Source organism: Phocoena phocoena, chromosome 3 (genome assembly GCF_963924675.1).
Source record: "Phocoena phocoena chromosome 3, mPhoPho1.1, whole genome shotgun sequence".
NCBI lineage: Eukaryota > Metazoa > Chordata > Mammalia > Artiodactyla > Phocoenidae > Phocoena > Phocoena phocoena.
Genome location: NC_089221.1, coordinates 5,266,540 through 5,285,098, shown reverse-complemented (window position 1 = coordinate 5,285,098; position 18,559 = coordinate 5,266,540). Strand labels below are relative to the sequence as shown.

The following is an 18,559-nucleotide window of genomic DNA, read 5'->3' as shown; positions in this document are numbered from 1 at the left end:
ATGTGCTTCCTTCTAAGGACCTTCGAATCTCTGGACTCAGTGCTGGTGCATAGAAACACACCTGCACTTCGGCTCCCCTTGGCGTTTTTGGCCTGTGATGCCCATGGACCAATGTGGGCTCTTACCTGAGTGTCTATCGTAAAATGTCTCCTGGAAAAAGGAACCCTCCTACACTGTTGGTGGGAATGCAAATTGGTGCAGCCACTATGAAGAACAGTATGGAGCTTCCTCAAAAAACTAGAAATAGAACTACCATACGACCCGGCAATCCCCCTCCTGGGCATATATCTGGAAAAGATGAAAATTCTAATTTGAAAAGATACATGCACCCCTATGTTTATGGAAGCACTATTTATAATAGCCAAGATATGGAAGTGACCTAAGTGTTCATTGACAAATGAATGGATAAAGAAGATGTGGTATATACACAAAGGAATATTACTCAGCCATTGAAAAGAATGCAATAATGCCATTTGCAGCAACATGGATGGACCTAGAGGTCATCATACTAAGTGAAGTAAGTCACACCGAGAAAGACAAATATCATATGACATCATTCATATGTGGGATCTAAAATACGACACAAATAAACTTATGTACAAAACAGAAACAGACTCTCAGACACAGAGAACAGACTTGTGGTTGCCAAAGGGGAGGGGGGTGGGGGAGGGATGGAGTGGGAGTTTGGGATTAGCAGATGCAAACTATTATACACAGGATGGATAAACAACAGGGTCTTACTGTAGAGCACAGGGAACTGTATTCAATATCCTATGACAAACCACAGTGGAAAGGAATATAAAAAAGAAAAAAAATATATATATATACACACACACACACATATATATGTATATATATACATATATAGAACTGAATCACTTTGCTGTACAGCAGAAACTAACACAGCACTGTAAATCAACTATACTTCAATAAAGTCAATTAAAAATAAAATAAAGATAAAAAAAATAAAACATCTCCTGGTCTCACTTTCATCGCAGAAGGGCATTTGATTCCAACTCAATGACTGTTGTTAAATTGAACTGAATTAAAGCCATCTACTTCTCTAATAAATCATTATCATCATGGGGGAAGATCAAAGTCAGTGGCAACAGAGATAACCTATCTGTTATTTCTCATTTAATTAGCTTTTTGTGGTTAAATGCATTTAGTGGAAGAAAAAAACCCCACCGATCATTTTAATTATGATCCTGTGAAAGTCAGCGATATCATCCTGAAATTAAGATGAAACCTCTAAGTGTATGCTGTTTGAATAAGAAAATTACCTTAAAACTTTAAACATGCATTTTTATTTTATAAGAAACCTTGGATTATATGTATTAAGGGCTCAGTCTCATGACATTTTGTTAGACTCTGATATTTGTGAAGTTTGTGGAAAAATCCCTCCACTCAAGTAACATCTGGGGTCAGTTGGCCTTGGCAATCAATCGTGACAAAGATGCTGAGTGTCATCTGCAATGCATTTCGTCTGGATCCACAGAAATAACATAATTGTGATTGAAGAGATGCAGGAAGGGCTCAGACAGTGCTACTGTCCTCTGTCAAGGCTGGTGATAAAACCAAGCCTGTCTTGCTCTACAGAATTCCAGGTTCCAAGAGGACCAGAGATAGGAGGGATCGTTTAGGTGGACCGGAGCTGAACAAGAGGAGTTCAAGGACGCTGGAAGGAGACAGGGATGGCTGTGTGTATAAATCACGTTTGCCTCTGCCGGGAATCATCACGAAGGGCTGTCCTAGCCTGTTCTCAGGCTGGTGGAGATATTGTGGGATATTTTAATGAATTCCTCTACTTTTCAATAAGACAAGAATGCATGCACAGTGCAAATGGATGAATAAAATTGTTCTCCCTGATAAGCCTTGCAATCTGATGTATCCCTCAAACTCTTAAGTGCTTGTTTCAGACATGATCAATAAATTTACCAGTGAAGAACTGTTTTCTCACATAACTAAATTGAATGAATAAGATACCATAAGAATGGAAATGAGGGCTTTCAGAAAGCCTCCTACATCTAAAGACATCTAAAATGATAAAAATCACTTTTGATTAAAAACATGTATCAACTTGGGTGTATCAGCATAAAAATCAATTGGATTAAAGCATATTCACTATAATTTTGACCTCAACTGGTCCATTAGTGCGGCCTTCCAGGATCACTGAATCCCAAGCCATCATCTGAAATAATCATCAACCAATCAGCATCTCTCTCTTTAGGTCCACCCGGCATGTCTACACTGCCTGCCTGACACCATCCCCTCTGCAACGTGGCTTTGCCCAGAGTCCTCTTTTTGTCTACAGGCCCCCAGGAAAATGCATGGAGCAGAGCATTCCTTTCCTCAGCTGCCTGCCCCCAGGGCTGAGATGACCGGGAGGAGAAGAAGGCACAGAACCCCGGTGAAGCGGAGGAGAGGGAACCCTGAACCAGAGAGAGGCAAAAGGATGGACGGCTGCTCCAGTGTGGACGCGGGTGCGGGAGACAGTGACGGCTGGAAAGAATGGAAAGAAAAGAACACTCCGGTCAACCGCGGAAAAACGGGAGGAGCAACGTGGGAGCAGGAGTGGGGAGATTTACAGGAGCTGTGATGTGGAAAAGTGGAGCAAAACTCACAAGGCACGCAGGGATAAAGGGGGAGCTGGGGGAGGGCGCCAGAGAAGACTGGGAGCCCCTGATCACTGGCTCTAATAAAAGTAGGGGGAGAAGCCCACAGCAAACAAAGCCAGAAGAAACCCTTCAGGTGGAGAAGAAAAGGAAAGCGTGACAAAGCAAAGGCAATTGCCATCTTTGGGGAAAAGTAGAAAAGAAAGATTCTGAAAATGCCAGGAAAAACAAAGAGACGTGGGAAACCTAACAGTGATGAGGAGAACGTGTGGATGTGGCAGGAGCTGCTTAGATGAGAAACGTCTGGTCACTCAGTCAAGGGGCCTGGAGGTACAGGGACAACGACGGGAAGATGCAGAATCAGAGGTCAACGTCAGGAGAGGAAAACAAATGGCTAGAACTTACACGCTTTGAAAGGAAGAATCCGTTATGGGTTTAATTGTGTCCCCCAATATTTGTATGCTGAAGTCCTAACCCCTCAGAATGTGACTGTTCGGAGACAGGGTCTATACAGAGGTAATTAAGGTAAAATGAGGTCAGTAGAGGGGGCCCAGGTCCAGCCTGACTGGTGTCCTTGTAAGAAGAGGAGATTAAGACACAGACACACACAGACGGGATGACCATGTGAGGACACAGGAAGAAACGGCCGTCCACACACCAAGGAGAGAGGCCTCAGAGGAAACCCACCCTGCCGACACCTTGATCTTACACTTCCAGCCTCCAGGACTGTGAGAAGTTAATGTCTGTTGTTTAGCCACCCTGACTAGGTGTGAGCCCTCCAATAATAATATAGGCCATTACAGGCTCCGATAAGCTGAATGGAAGGAGGGAGAGAGGAAGGGAGGGAGGAGAGAATGAATTTATATGGCAACACGGAAACCTCCAATCAGGATAAGACGACAGAGAAACAAAAGAGGTGGTTACAGGGAAGCTCTTTCATATTAAAATTGCTTGACAAAATAATCACGGAACCCTACGTGTGGATTGATCATCTGAAGACAGTGGGGAGGGACCCTCACCCACTGTCTCTTGGACCCTAAACACCAGCCTCCATCCAGTGTCCACCTGGTGTATTTTCTGGCAAATAGAATAATGACATTTCAAGGGCACATGATCAAAAACAAAACCTCATAAAATGAATTCTCACTTACTAAGACACCAGGATCAATCAATTCAGTGTTTAGAGAAAAACAAAAAATTTAAATCACATGGGATGGTCACAGTGCAGAGGGTAAAATTATTTTGGTACTTAGCATCAACCAGAAAACGCCATCTCGATTGAGTGCCTGTTGCTAAAAATGTCCATTTTCCCAACACTGCAATTACCGCGCACTCATCACCCTTAATCTTTCTTTGATGATTCATGGTCTTGCGGTACCTGAAGGTCATAAACTCAACTGCATTCTACAATAGCTGTGGACTGCCTACTAGGGTCAAGGGCTGGGCTAGTCCCCTCGGATCCCACACGCCCCCTGGGAGCCCCACCAAATTGCTCTCCCCGCCCCCCGCCCCAGGAGAGGCGCTCCATCTACAGGGAACTGCTGCCCCCATGGGGAGTTGCTCCCCCTGTGGGGAGATGCTCCTCCTGGGGAGGTGCTAGCATCCCACTGGCTGTGATCGGAAGCTCGTGTGTACACTCGGGGCAGGGCTGTGCAGCCCCGCAGTGAGGCCTGCAAAGGTGGCCTTCCCAGACCCCAGACCCTCTGAGCCCCAGGGAGGGCTGGTAGGAGTTTGTTTTCTCTCCGACCTCCACATAACCAGTCCAGTCCAGCTGTAACTGAGAAAAGCAGCCAGAAGTGGACAAGAATCCTCACACATGAGAGAGTGAAATCAGCTACTTCTGATAAAGGACTTCAGAACCTTACAAACGAACACACAAACGGAGAATCTGTGTGCTAAACAGTTCTACTGGAACTGACTGGGGCTATTTCCCATTTCTTTTTCATTGATGAGACAATTCACCACCATGACTTTGGAATTTTGTGTGGTGCAGGATTTCAAATCTCTTGTAGCTTCGGTGTTCCTAGCACAGGATTTTAAACCATGTTATACTGGGGACAAAATTTGCTTTGCATGGCAAGGAAATGCCAATGTTATCACAGCTCAATAAGCATCACTGAAATCTGGGATTATGTGTTTCCCCAGCTCTGCTTAATCCCAAGATTCCACAAATTTGTTTTTTAAAAAAAAAAAAACCTTAGCATATTCTGGAACAAAAATTCAGCATAAAATCATAGCACAGGGCTTCCCTGGTGGCGCAGTGGTTGAGAGTCCGCCCACCGATGCGGGGGACACGGGTTCGTGCCCCGGTCTGGGAAGATCTCACATGCCGCGGAGCGGCTGGACCTGTGAGCCATGGCCGCTGAGCCTGCGCGTCCGGAGCCTGCGCTCCGCAACGGGAGGGGCCACAACAGTGAGAGGCCCGCATACCACACACACACAAAAAATCATAGCACAAATGCTAAGCCTAACTAGGTTTGGGGAGATCTTTGGATCAAGGCCTGACACCTGGTCTCTATGGCCTGACCATGGCTTGAGGGCCGGGCAGTGTGGGAGCAGGTCATGGCCACACTGCAGGCCTACAATTTTGCAGTCTACGCCAGTGCAGAGAAATGGAGGGGCACCCCACCCAAGGCCCAGCTCGGAGGAAACACTACCCTCCTCTTCACTGATGGCTTTCTTTTCCCTTCCAGTCACTACTAAACCCGTATTCTTTCCCCAGACTCTCTGTTGTACATGGCTCTGGTGTGTAATAAGTAAACTAGTTAAGTAAATCTGTAATAAGTAAAAGTCTTATTGTTTAAGTAAAAAAAATACTGAAGTCACTGTATTATAAATTGAACACATGGTACGTGCTCAAGGTTTGCAAGAAATAATTTTAAAGGATTCACTCACCCAACCTCAGAGTAAAACCTTCTAGAACATTCTGAAAAATTTTCTGAAATGCTACCGACCTGTAAATACTGTGACTCACTAACTTAGAGTAGCAGAAAGTAGTGGGATAAATGAGACTGGCAAGAAATGAAGAAAATAAAGGTTGGGTACAATGCACCAATATTCACTGTAATTAGGTAAAGAAAATGACGTGAAAAGGAAAGGAAGATACTAAGTAGCAAATAAATGGATGATTTAGACATTCATATGTCTGAAAGGTAAGATTACTTATGAAAAACTCTCCCTTCTTTCTATCACTCACTCAAACTACGCTTGACTTACAAGACTAGTTAGTATCACTGCATTGTTCTAAAGACCAAACAAATTACAAAATTCACTGTAGGTTTCGAAGGCAGACATGTCAGAAGCATTTCCTTGCAGAAGAAATCTTAATATTTCCCTCAGCCTTTTGGGGCAACTTAATTTAATGGCACAGTATGTAAGTTTTCATGGACTCTATGGGGACTGTCCCCAGGAATTTTGGACGAGGCTTGTTATGTCCTGAATGCACACTAGCAAGGGCGTTCTTTTACCTCCCCGAGTTCTGTAACAAGCTCATTCTGTCCAGCCCTTCAGGGTGGACTGTCTTCTTTCTAGTCAGTGGTCCTTCAGACTTGAATATTTGACAATTTCTACTTAATGATGCTACAAAATGAGACAATAGGGAGAGAAGATGCCCCTTGGAAACTCTCACTAAGCTCCTAGTTCCTACTTGAGGAATGATGGTCTGGTTCAATCACGTTGCCCTTGGGAGCTCAAGAAAACAGGCACTTGCTGTGCCCTCCGGGCTGCCAGCCTGCCCGGCTCCCCAGCTGGACTCCCCGCCGTCTCGGACCTCCAGGAAACCACACAGGTGAAGTGCTCTGTAAAGAGCAAACAGTGGATGCAAGTATTGCTCCAGGATGGGGGTCTGTTTTGCCCACCTCAAGCACAGACCCACATTCAGCACCTGCTGGCAGCACCCTCACTCCTTCCTCCATGCAGACCCATGCCTCTTACATCCTGCCATTGGCTGCATCCTTCATACATCTCCTCCCACACTTGGGTTTAGAGTTCAGGGCCATGGGTGTCTTTCTGGGTTGGGCACTGACCAAGACCCAGTTCTGAAGTCTCCAGGGCTCTTCTGGCCACAGAGATGGCGTGAGACCATCTATCCTTTCTTCAAATGGCCTGAAAGGGTTAAACAAGGGTCACCTCTTCTCGTGCAGCATCCTGGCCCCAGAGGCAATCAAATCAGGTGTGGACCAACAGCTGCTGGGTGCATCCTTATCTGATTGGGGAGACCAGCCAGCCTCTGAGACTCTAAGTGGTACATGGTCAGGGCCAAGCTGCAGATTGCATGTTTTTCTTAGGGTAGGGCGACTGAAATGACCTCAGTCAAAAGATTTGATGACAGCCAAATGATTAGTTTACAGGTGGGAAAAAGAGACATAGGTAAACGTGAAAAAAACCACCTGAGCCGTGCTGGGTAGAACCGTTTCTATTTGCTGACTATGATGCTGAAAACTTTACCAACCTAACATGGTAGTTATGGCAACACCACCCAGGCCCACGCACTGATTTAGATAGTGTTACAGACTCCACTTCCACGAAGAAGATAACACCCCTTCTCAGAATGATACACACTGCAGGCTGAGAACCCCGGGGGAAAGGAGGATGCTTCATGTCTCTAGTGATCTCAGAGGTCGAATTTCAGACTTCAATATTGCTAAACTATGGGGAAATCAGTGAGTGTACAACAAAAATAGCATAAAAATCCTGGAGGACCAATGAACCGTATACTGTTCCCGCTCGCTGTGAGAATTGCTGGCTGCATTCATCTAAGTCTTAAGAGTTGGAAAGAACCCTGAAGACATCTAGTCACTTTCCTACCAAATGCAGGAAGACTTAGCCTAGATGCTCAGGGCCTTAACTGTTAAGCAATAAGAGAAGATTGGTGTTCTTTGTTGATTAGCCTCCAATTGTCAAAATATCACATATACGTATGTAGGTCAAACATTTCAACTAGATTTCTCTTGAATTTCATTACAGAAAAAAGCTTTCCTAAAGGTCTCAGTCAGGCAAAGGGTCACTGACTCGGTGAAATTCTCTTTCAGTTGTACTGAGGAAATCTGTGTTCATTCTGTGTGACCTGTGATAACTGATGGAATCCACAGCATTTGAAAAAAATGTTACGTTTGATTTCTGAACCGGCTTTTCATCTTGAACCAAGATGGTGGCTCAAAAGTTTTCAAGTGAACATCGTGTTCTGTAATAAAGAATCTCAACCATATGGAACAGTATCAACGTGGGCGTTGAGAGGTGATAAAGGTAAATGTTCAAAATAATTATATTCTTCTATGTAATTTTCTAACTTACCGGCAGCAAAAAATTAAGCTAATTTAAAGATACTGCTAACAAATAGGATTCTTAGAGAGCAAGGCTGTAGAGGTGAAAAAACAGCTCTCAGATCTGTGCTTGGTCAATAACATGATCGTGGTTCTTATCTGAAATCGACACCTGATGGTGCAAAATGACTTGATGATGGAGAGTCCACAGAGGTGATGACAAGAGTCCACAAGGAGAGGTGGCAGTTCTGAGAGGGCGAAGAGGAGGCTACCCTGTGATTTTTGTGACCACCCAACAAGATCACCGTAGGACTGAGCTATATGTCGGGCTCCTAAACCTCGTTCCCAGAGGTTCTGGCCATAAGCTGCATGATAAACTTTAAGTTCTTTCCCCAGACAGCTGTCAACACTTAGCGCCATCTACCACCTTGGGGTTCTTGGGGCCATGCATCCCCAGGGAACACAAACTTGGATGGAAAAAAATGTCTTTATTTTCATTAACTCTAACTGTAGTCCAGCACTTCATTTAACTGTGATTGGAAGTAACAAAGCAGAGATTTAGCATTGCCTTGACAGAAACAGAAACCCCAGACATTTAAAAATCATATGACAGTTATTGTAGACAATTTGAAATGTCATCAGTTCCCCTTCCTATGTCCAGTTAGGACAGTAACTAGACCTTGATATTAAATGTGTTAATAAAACCATGCTTTTTAGTTTCATATTTTATTTTTAAAAGTTCATCACTTTTTAAAAATAGCAATAACTATTTCTAAGCATGACTGTTTTCCTTTGAAAGCCTATGAATTTTATTTTGTGCGTTTAAAAGCATTATTCTGAGGAGGGGTCTTCAGATGTCCCCAGATGCTGGGGGTGGCCTTTGGGGTTCAGAGGTGGCAGGAAGGGGCCTCTGGTTCTTCTCGGATCTGCGAGAATAACCAAGAGGCATCCATCTCTCTTGTCAATGAAAAGGCAGATGCCGGGATCCCCTTTTAAATAAAATTACTAAAACAAAAATCACTGTAATTCAATCCAGCAGAATTCAAAGTCACGTTTTATTAGATTAGTTTTAGTTATGAATTAAACCAACCTCCTTTAAGCTTTATGTAATTTTACTGGTTGATCCTACAGTTAGAGAAACTTTGTCTTTCATGAGCTCTCTAAGATTATACTTCATAGGATACATTATAAAGGTGATCAAAGGAAAAACAAGCACTTCTGTGAGGGGAGGGATCACAGTGGCCACTGTGGGCAGCTCATCTGTGTTAGTTTCAGGCATTCACTGGAGGAAGGGGCTTCCCGAAGACCCCAACCTGCAGATTTGCAGGGCTCTGCCTTCCCCAGGCTAAGCGAGCCTTGGTTTCCTCCTCTGTAAAATGGGAATAACAACAGCGCTCACTCCATAGGCTGTTGAAAGCATTTAATCACATGACCCACTAAAGCGTTTTGCACAGCAGCTGGCCCACGGCAAGCACCTGGTAAGTTCACAATCTCACCGTACTCCAAATAGGGACGAGGGGAGGGGATGGGGTGTGTGTGCAGTTGTGTGAGTTGCACAGTGGACACATTTATTCGGCACATACAATGTATTGGGCATTGGGCGAGGGGAAGGGGGAACAGAGCTGGAAGTAGGTACACGCAGTCTAGCAGGATGAGAGTAGAAATGAACACCTTCCAGACAACGCAGAGGTGTTTAGAGGAGGGAGCCGATGCCCTTACTGGAGGAGCGATTGTGGGGTCTTCTGCAGGAGTTAAGACGTCTCGGCAGGGTTCTGAGGGATGGCAGGGCTCGACTGATGCATGAGGGGGTGCTTTCCCGATGGGGGCGGACCTGTGAGCTCAGCAAACATGGAGACCTGCTGGTGTGCTGTGGCTGGAGGGGCTGGTGGGAAAAGCGCTTCCTGGGGGCTGTGGAAGGTGGAAGAGTTGCACCCAGGCTGGGCAGTGATTGGGCGCTTGGATGTATTCCGTCCCCGTCATAACCAAGGGTGTGAGAAAGCCAGGTGTGCGTCTTAGAGGACCCAGGAAGGTGGCAGCAGGGAGGATGGAAAGGGATGGAGAGGTTGGACGGGGGCATCCCAGGAATCCAAGCAGGGGATGATAAGCCTCTAAGGAGGCAGGAGGGCAGGGAGGAGAGGAAAAGCCAGGCTTGGGAACGTGACCGAGGAGGCCTGGTTAGTCTTCTGCCTGACCACACCTAGGCCTGCCGGGTGGGGAAGGGCACCTTCTGGCGCTCCTCCCGGCTCCCCGCTCCCGCCCCGCCCTCCTCCCCCAAGCCTTTGCTACCTGGTTGGTCCCAATTCTGCTTCCTCCCCAGAGGTTCTCGATCTGGGGGCCTTGGTCCTCCTGCCCTTAGCGGAGAGGACCAGGGGTGACCCACAGAATGGGGGTAGGTCGCCACAGGAGTGCTGAAGACCATGCGTCTTCAGTGCCCAAGTCATAGTAGACCCTCATCAAACGGGTCCCGAATGAAGGAAGGAAAGAAGGAATGAAGTGTGTGACGATGGGGAATTAAACAATCAAACCTTATCTTAGTTTGCTGACTCCTTGAGTAGGAAAGCGTAGATGTTATTGGAAATATTTCTGCCATTACAATGACTCCTTTGTCTGTTTTGGGAAATGCCTGATCCTCCCATTTATTAGCAGGGAAACTATGTTCAGAGAAACAGGCTAACCCTCAGGGTTACAATCACGTAACAATGAGCATTCCTTCTGGGAACGTCACCCAGAAGTTTGGAAGACACTGCTGAGCCCAGGACCCCATCTCTCTCAAGTCCCTGGCACACCCACAGGCCACTGCCAGGTGTCCAGTCCACTTGCACCAGTGAACGGACACTCACGCAAATACAAAGCAAGCGATAACTGCGGAGCTGCCTGGTACATCACAGACAAATGTGAGTGGGTTGCACTTTATCCCTACTAGACAGTCTGTTCTCCGTGGTTGGCACTTTCCGTGAATCTGATTCACCAACGTGTGCCCAGTGTGTGCCTGATACAGAGGGGACACTCAGTACCTGTGCTGTGTGAACTAGCTAATTATCCACAGTTCTGGGCGGTCCGCGCACCTAAGCCCTCACAACAGTGTCTGATCCGGGGGTGAGCAACTCCCCTGAGCACATTTCCTTTTTCGGGTTTACACTCCCTCTTGGTCCAGGGAGGAAGGACTGGGCTGTATGATGAGCTCTGCTACAAAAGGAGGGCTTCCAGAGGGCTAGTCGGGGTGGACACAGGACAGTGAGTCCAATCAAGGTGGGAGGGGGGAAGGTAAGGGGTTCATTACATCCACCATCACCTGAAGCTCCCTGTTTTGGTTGTTGGTGGGAGGATGTACCGAAGATGGTAGACGTGATGAGTAATTCTGGTCCAGGGTGGTTTTTCCAACCCTGGTTTGTCCGTTAGAATCAACGTAGGAGATTTTCCAACAGGCCTCTACCAGGGCCTCATCTTAGCCTCAAGAAGTATGAATCTTCGAGGAAAGGGCCTGGCATTGGAATAATTTAAAGGTTCCTGGAAGCATCTAATTAACCTGGGGCTGAGGCCCACCGGCCATTGTGTAGCCATAAGTAAAGGAAAGAGAGGAAAGGAGTTACCTCGTCCCCATCCTCTGCCCCATCTCCCCACAACCCTATCAACACAGCAAAAATATAGAATTCAGGAGATTTGAAATGTGGCTCAAAGAACCTACTATTTGTGGCCGCTTTAAAAAAAAGCCATGAAAGCCATTTGGCTGGTTCCTTAGCTGTCCCCAGAGTGGTACCACTGAGGCTGCCTTCCTTCTAAACCTGGACTCACACACACCTGTTCGTGAGGATGAGAAAGGGCAGGATTCTGGGTTAAAACAAACTTCAACTTACTGTTCATGTTGGCACTTTCCATTAAACAAACAAACAACCCCCCCCCAAACTCTCCTGACCCTTAAAAAGGAAAACAATCCTCTCACACCCTTTACTATAAATCAGGAAAGTAAACAGAAATGTACTTGCATCCTCTTTTTGTAACTTTAGATTCTCAAAAGTTTACAACTCTGGGTAAAGTAAGCCACTACTATTATTAACTGCACCGTCAGCCCTGGGATGAGCAGACTCGCCAGGGAGCGGGCACGTGGGAGCTTGCCAAGTTGGCACGGCACTATTTTTAGGATGCAGAGTCCTGTCTGCGTCCTCCTGCCCCGTCCCACTTGATACCAGAACAAGCTATTTTTTTCTCCGAACCATCGAGTACATGGAGACCTCAAGCTGCAGAGTCATCCTGTGTGGTAATGACCTCCGTCACCTACACATGGGCACAGGACACAACGACACGGTTGACTCACAAGACTCCTCCACAAATCCACTCTCCTCGGTGAGTCACACGGCAGGACCCACCCCCTGGCTGTCACGGTTCACACGCTAGGTTCTCCCAGCTTCCCTTTAAAGTGGCCACCATCTCTCTATTCCACGTAGGCCCTGCTGGGGTCTCCTCGGTGTGGTCCTGTGTTCACACGGATGGGCATCATTTATGTTACTTTGCAAACCAGCAATAGCCTCTAGAGAAATAAGAGGTTGGATTGGTTAAGAAATTCCTGTTTGGGCTTGTTATAGGCTGCACTGTGATCCCTCAAAATTGGTATGTTGGAGTTCTATTCCCAGGCACCTCAGAAGGTGACTGTATTTGGAGACAGGGTCTTTACAGAGGTGATCATGTTAAACTGAGGTCATTAGGATGGAGCCCTGAGCCAGTATGACTGGTGTCCTCACCAGAAGGGGAGATTAGGACACAGACAGGCACAGAGGGAAGACCACATGAGGACACAGGGAGAAGATGGCCGCCTGCAAGCCAAGGGCAGAGACCTGGAGCTCATCCTCTGCACACCCTCAGAAGGACCCAACCCTGCTCTCACCTGGAGCTCAGACTTCTGGCCTCTGGAACTGTGAAAAGTAAATGTCTGTTGTTGAAGCCCACCAGTCTGTGGGACTTTGTGACAGTAGCCCTAGCACACTCACACAGGGCTTTCAAAAATGTTGTGTGAATTATAATAGTTCAGAAGCCAATAAACTTTAGGAACCCACAAGGCTGTTTATCTTCATTACTTTTTTCTGATAAGACCTGGAGATTGTGTAGCCATAAGTAAAAAGCTATTTCCAGGCCTAGTACTTTGGAAGAGGTTCTGAAGACAGGCTGTGTGTGTGTGTGTGTGTGTGTGCGCGCGCGCCCGTGTGCAGGATTCTCAGTGACACCCATGGTGCAGAACACTTTAAGCCCTAAAGTCGACCTCAGCGATGCACTTTATCGTCAAACAGAGCTGATCTGCAGAGCCTGTTACTTCTTCATCACACACTGACACGTGGCAACATCTACCAGTTTTCTGTGTTCAAAAATTCCAGAAACTAGTGCTGTCAGGAAACATAACTCTTCCGGAATCGCTTAGCAATTTTTAATTCAAACACTAAGAACTGAAGGTGTTTTAGTCCTGTTGTTTTCATTCTTCTGCTGACAGCTGACTGTGTACCTGTCTTCTGTGGACACAAATGATGATCACACCAGTCACCACCAACCACCGGCTGGAGACGGCCAGGGGCTCAGGTGGCCTGGGTGTGACTCTGCCGTCGCTGACTTTTACTAATGTGGACTGGTATTCAGAGGCTCGCACTCATTGCTAGTGTTAGAACACGAGGCTGCATTAATTTCACCTGACCGTGTGGAGCTGAGGTTTCCTCACCTGTACAGTGACCATGGTAACAGTAGAATCAGGTAAGGTTAACACCCTAAGTGCTTCGCTGGCCCAGAGCTTGGCATGGAGCAAACAGTAAATGCCACTGCTATTATTGCCACATCGTCCTCATGCTGGGTTGAGGTGCATGGTTGGCACTGAGGGGACAGAGGAGGAGTAAGGAACTGTCTTCCAAGTGCCATCTGGTTCCCTGCCCCTGGCGATGTCTAACTAATTAAAAAGGGAACACTCAAGAGGCGAACTGATGTGAAAGTAGAACCCTGAGTTAGTGCGCCCTCAAGCTACTTTTGGATGCCTTCTGCTCACACAGCTGCAAGGAGAGGGTCTCTGTTGCATCATCAATCATCCCAGGTGCGAGACCTGGTACACATGCCAGTGAACGCCGAGGCCCAGCCTGGGCAGGACCCTCCCAGGTACGGGGAGTTTTCATTTAATTGCAGGATCCAAGAGTTACCTAAATTGTCTCTTTGTAGTCAAAAGAGGATTCGGTAATAAACAAATAGGCAAGGTATGTATGTCATTATCTCTACAAAGAATATATCATACAAGAAAGTTTTAAGTTAATTTAAAACAACCACAATCCATAAGGTAGCACAAGAGAGATTTTGATAACATGGGCCCCAAAAGTCAGGTAAAGGTCTCATGAAATGACTGAATCTGTCACACCATGAGATAAACGCAAACATTAATACTATACACAAAATGGTTAAGCAGATCTTTTCTTAATATGATCAATGAAACCCTTAAAAGTATCTTATGATTTCTCTAAAGGTAGAGAAACAAAATCAACTTAGGATATCCCCAATTCAGAAAGTTAAGCTTAGTAGTTATGAAAGAGGAAAACGAGCCTTTTCTAATCTCATTGCTTAAGAAAAACGAAAGTGCCAACAGAAGGAGGAATGTAACTAGAACGGAACGGTTCTGCCTTTTAAAGTAATCATTGGTTTGGTAGCACTCTTGATTCTCTTTGAATACCTAATCAGGTATTTTGATTGCTTTCCCAAAGTCCTTTAACCACCTTCAACTACGGAAATAATTTGGTAACTGCAGTAAGTGCAATGAACAACCTGTAGGTAGGAAATTTACAAAAGCAGGAAAGGCACCATAAAGCTGAGGGCCCTGAGACCCTATTAGGATCCTTTCCTGCACAGAATCCTGAAACACTGATGAACATTCATTCCTCCTGTTCTTACACTGCATTTCGAGTTGTTTGTGTATATCCTACACGACCCTCTTTTGGATGTTGAAGTCAGCACGAAAAGTGCAAAGAAACTGAATTGGTATTTTTGTAAATGGCTGAGTACTCACCTCCCTTTCAGGTATTTCATAACTAGACTTTAGAATAAGTGATATAACACAATATGCTAGATGGAGGGCCCTGAGTTCAACTAAGTAAGATTTTGAAATTAATAAATAAAAATATTGATAATTACTTTCAACAATAAGGTCTCTGACTTGCTGACTGTATGAAGACTCTCAATTTGGATTACAAAGAAAAGACATATATACACAAGGACCTGCCTAATTTAATAGAAGTGCAGGGGCACCAAGAGAACTATCAATCATAGCATTCATGTGAACATGGAAAACACTTAACTTACTGACATATATCTCTCCTAAAAAAAAAGTCCTTATTTCTCATTTGAAATCTTTACTTTCCTACATCTTTCAAAATGCAGGCTGTGGTTGAGGATCTCTTCCAAATCTAAACGCTATGATTCTGTGATTATAAGGCAAAATGATATTCCTCTGCCCCTCATCCCCAAAGTCATCTCTGTGAAGAATGAAAGAAGGTAAGAGAGTGTTCCAGAGAGTTCTGATTAGCAGTGCTTTCAGAAAAAATAACAGAAGCATTTCTGCAAAATATTTTTCCCCATCATTTGTATAAATCCTGATAATAACATAAACCGGGACCCTCTCCACCCCCGTGGCTGGTATCGAATCACAGGCTCTTCACATCAGAGCCAGCGCTGAACCACAGGCTTCAGACTGAATTTTTGATGTTAAAGCATTAAACCTCACCTTTCTAGAGCCGCCAGGTCCCTCCTATTTCGAACGCGAGAAATAAGCGGAAGCTAAACCCCAGAAAAGATGGACTAGCAAGATAGTACTTGGTAACAACAGACCTCAGTCAAGAATTAAGTGCCTTTCTCCACTGGAGTCACAATGCGATTTGCCTGGAATCCCAGGGGCTCCACCTCTAGTGAAATTGGCAGAACAAGCATTATTTGATTAGTGTGAAAGATCCTGCCGTGAAAGGGACAGAGGCAGGTGACAGGGGACTGATGGCTTCTGAAATGCTAGCTGTAGAAAGATCAAATCGAGGTCATTCCGGGACTCCTAAACAAAACAGGGATTCTTCATAAATCTAAAAGACGCCCATATTAAATTATAATTTTATTAAGTAATGTTCAATAGCGATTTGGGAAAACATCAACCAACTTGAACATGATCAGGAGCATATAATGTGGGAAGATAAAACCATCATGCCTCTGCCTGCAGCTGGTGGTGGGGGTGGGACAAATTTCAGAAGATTCATTCATTCTCTGCTCTCAAGTTCTCTGGGGTTTCTTTTGGTAAAGCTGCCGTCTGGTGCAATAGGTGAGATGATTCAGGCACCAAGCCTGCCCCTGATTTCAGTATTTAGTTAAAAATCTTTAGTTCTGATAATGGATTTAACCCTCCGGGGCAGGGGTAACCCGGAAGGAAGAAACAGGTCTCAGAGAGACCAAGACCTTGAACAACTACCCAGAAGGTGATGGTCCTGGAAGGAGCCAGGTACCATGCATTTCCTTGAGGTCATCTGGCTTTGTCACACTCAAACCACACCTCTGCCTCTCCAGTGAAATTTCTCAAGAGCAAAATTTTCACCTTTGCGCTACATGCTGGTCAAGAGGGGGCAGAGCAGGGGAGCAGATTCACCAGCAGGCAGCAGGCCCTCTGCAGAGCCCTCCACCTGCAGAGCCCCCCTGAGTTGTTGTTGGGGGGGGAAACTTTGCGTGTGTGGCAGGGAAGGGGGCAATAAACTGGGCCGGATACTTAGATTCCTAAGTCCACGTGAAGTTCCACCCTCAGGGAGACTGTGGGGTCAGGAGATGGGGATAAGCCAAGGAAAAGGAGAAGGGGGTAAACGGGAGAGGGAGGGGGAGGGGGAGAGAGCGGAAGCCTGGGGAGGGGGCGGAGGAGGAGGAAAGGGAGGGGCACACGCGCACAGCGGGTCAGGAGATCAGGGCAGAGGGTAGAGGGGCAGAGCCAGAGGGGAGAAGCAGCAGAGGAGAAAAGAGAGGAGGGTGTGCGGAGAGGGAGAGAGCGTATTCTAGAGCGATGGGGACCGACCGGGAACAAGCGGGAGACCCACAGAGACGGGATGGAAAAGTAGGGAAAGAAGAAAACGCTCAGGGAAGAGAAGCGGAGGCGCTCGGGAACGTGTCCCCTTGGCAGGCTGGGGTAGAGACACAGCCCCGCGCGCACCAGGAGCGAGAGCGCCGAGGGGCCAGCCCCGCGCGCCCCCGGCCTCCTCCCAGCTTACCTGGCCCTTGACCAGGCTGGCGGCGAACTGGCGCATGACGGCCTCCACGGTGTAGGCGCTGGACCAGCCGCGCGGCGTGAGCAGCTCCATGCAGATGGCGCCGCCGTCCAGCACGTAGCCGTTCTCCAGGCGCGGGCTGAGCACCCGCATGAAGGGCGGCGAGAAGGGGAAGTTGTCGGGGAAGGTGAGGTTGAGCAGGATGAACTCGGTGTTGGTCTCCTTCATGTCCTGCCACAGCACCGAGTCCTTGTCCACCTGGTGCAGCTTCACGTTCCAGTCGAAGAGGCTCTCGTCCACCAGCTCCACGGAGATGAAGCGGTCGCTGAGGCGCGCGATGTCCTGCAGCTCCTTCATGAGCCGCCGGCTGCGCACCTGCGTGCAGTGTTGCTGGCGCGCCGCGGGAACCAGGCTGCCGCCCGCCGCCGCCGCCGCCGCCGCCGCCGCCGGGCCCGGCCCCGCCCTGGCGCCCGCCGCGCGCTCCCGGGGGCCCCCGCCGCTCGCCGCCCCCGCCGCCGGCTGCGGCGGCTTGTCGCGCTGGGCCAGCTCCGCCGCGCGCTTGCCCTTGCCCTTGCCGGGTCCGGGGCTGGCGTCGCCCGCGCCCCCGGCGGGATGCTGCTGCTGCGGCTTGTGGCCGCCGCTCTTGGCGCCGCCCTTGCCGCGCAGCGACGCGCTCTGCTGGCCGCCGCCGCCGCCGCGGTGGTTGTGGTGATGCTTGGGGTCCTCGGTGTCCCGGTTGTGCAGGCGGATGAGCCCGATTTTGCGGAGCAGCGTGGCCATTTTAGGCTTGGCGCCGGCGCGGGGTTCCCCTCGGCTCCTGCCCCCGGAGCCCGAGAGCCGGGGCGCGGGGGGCGCGGGGCGGCAGCGACCGGCGACCACTCAGCGGGGCGCGGCGCGAGGCCCCCCCTGGCGCCGGCGGCCGTGGCGCAGCCGAGCGGGCAGCACGCGCGCTCGCCGGCCGCTGGGTCGCCGCTGTCATATGACGGGGCCCGCTCTGGCTCGGGCTCCAGCCGCCCGGGGAGGGGAAGCGTGGAGGGGACGCGCCGCGGCGGGCCGTCCCCCGGCCGGTCCCTGCGCGCAGCCCCCCGGAGCCTGGTGTCCGCGGTCCTTTGTGAGCGGCCGCAGCCGGGCTGGCTTCGAGTCCGAGCGCCGCCTCGGGGCGCGCCGAGCCGTCTGCAGCGCCCCGAAGGCAGCGAGGCGGCCGCGGGCTCGCGCTGTGCGCGCCCGCCGTGCCGTGCTGCGCTGGCCGCTACCGCGGGGCCTCGACCGCCGCCGCCGCCGCGGCTGCTGACATTGCAAAGGCGGCTGCTCAGTCTGAGCCGAGCGCGGCGCGGAGGGGGCGGTCCTGCCGGCCGGGGAGGGGGGCGCGGGGCGGAGCCGCGGGACTGCCTGCGCCGCGCCGCTTCCCCGCCGCCCGCCAGCCGCCCGGCTCCTGCGGCGACACGCG

The 18,559-nt window shown here is 48.6% G+C and overlaps 1 protein-coding gene across 1 annotated transcript in view; it reads right to left on the bottom strand.

The window, feature by feature from the left end:
- Positions 1 to 17,892, bottom strand: part of UBE2QL1 (ubiquitin conjugating enzyme E2 QL1) — a 43,698-nt gene extending 25,806 nt beyond the window's left edge. Inside the window, exon 1 of the mRNA XM_065875097.1 lies at positions 17,116 to 17,892. Coding sequence (XP_065731169.1) covers positions 17,116 to 17,892 — 777 coding nt within the window. The remainder of the gene's footprint in view (positions 1 to 17,115) is intronic.
- Positions 17,893 to 18,559: the final 667 nt, after the last annotated feature.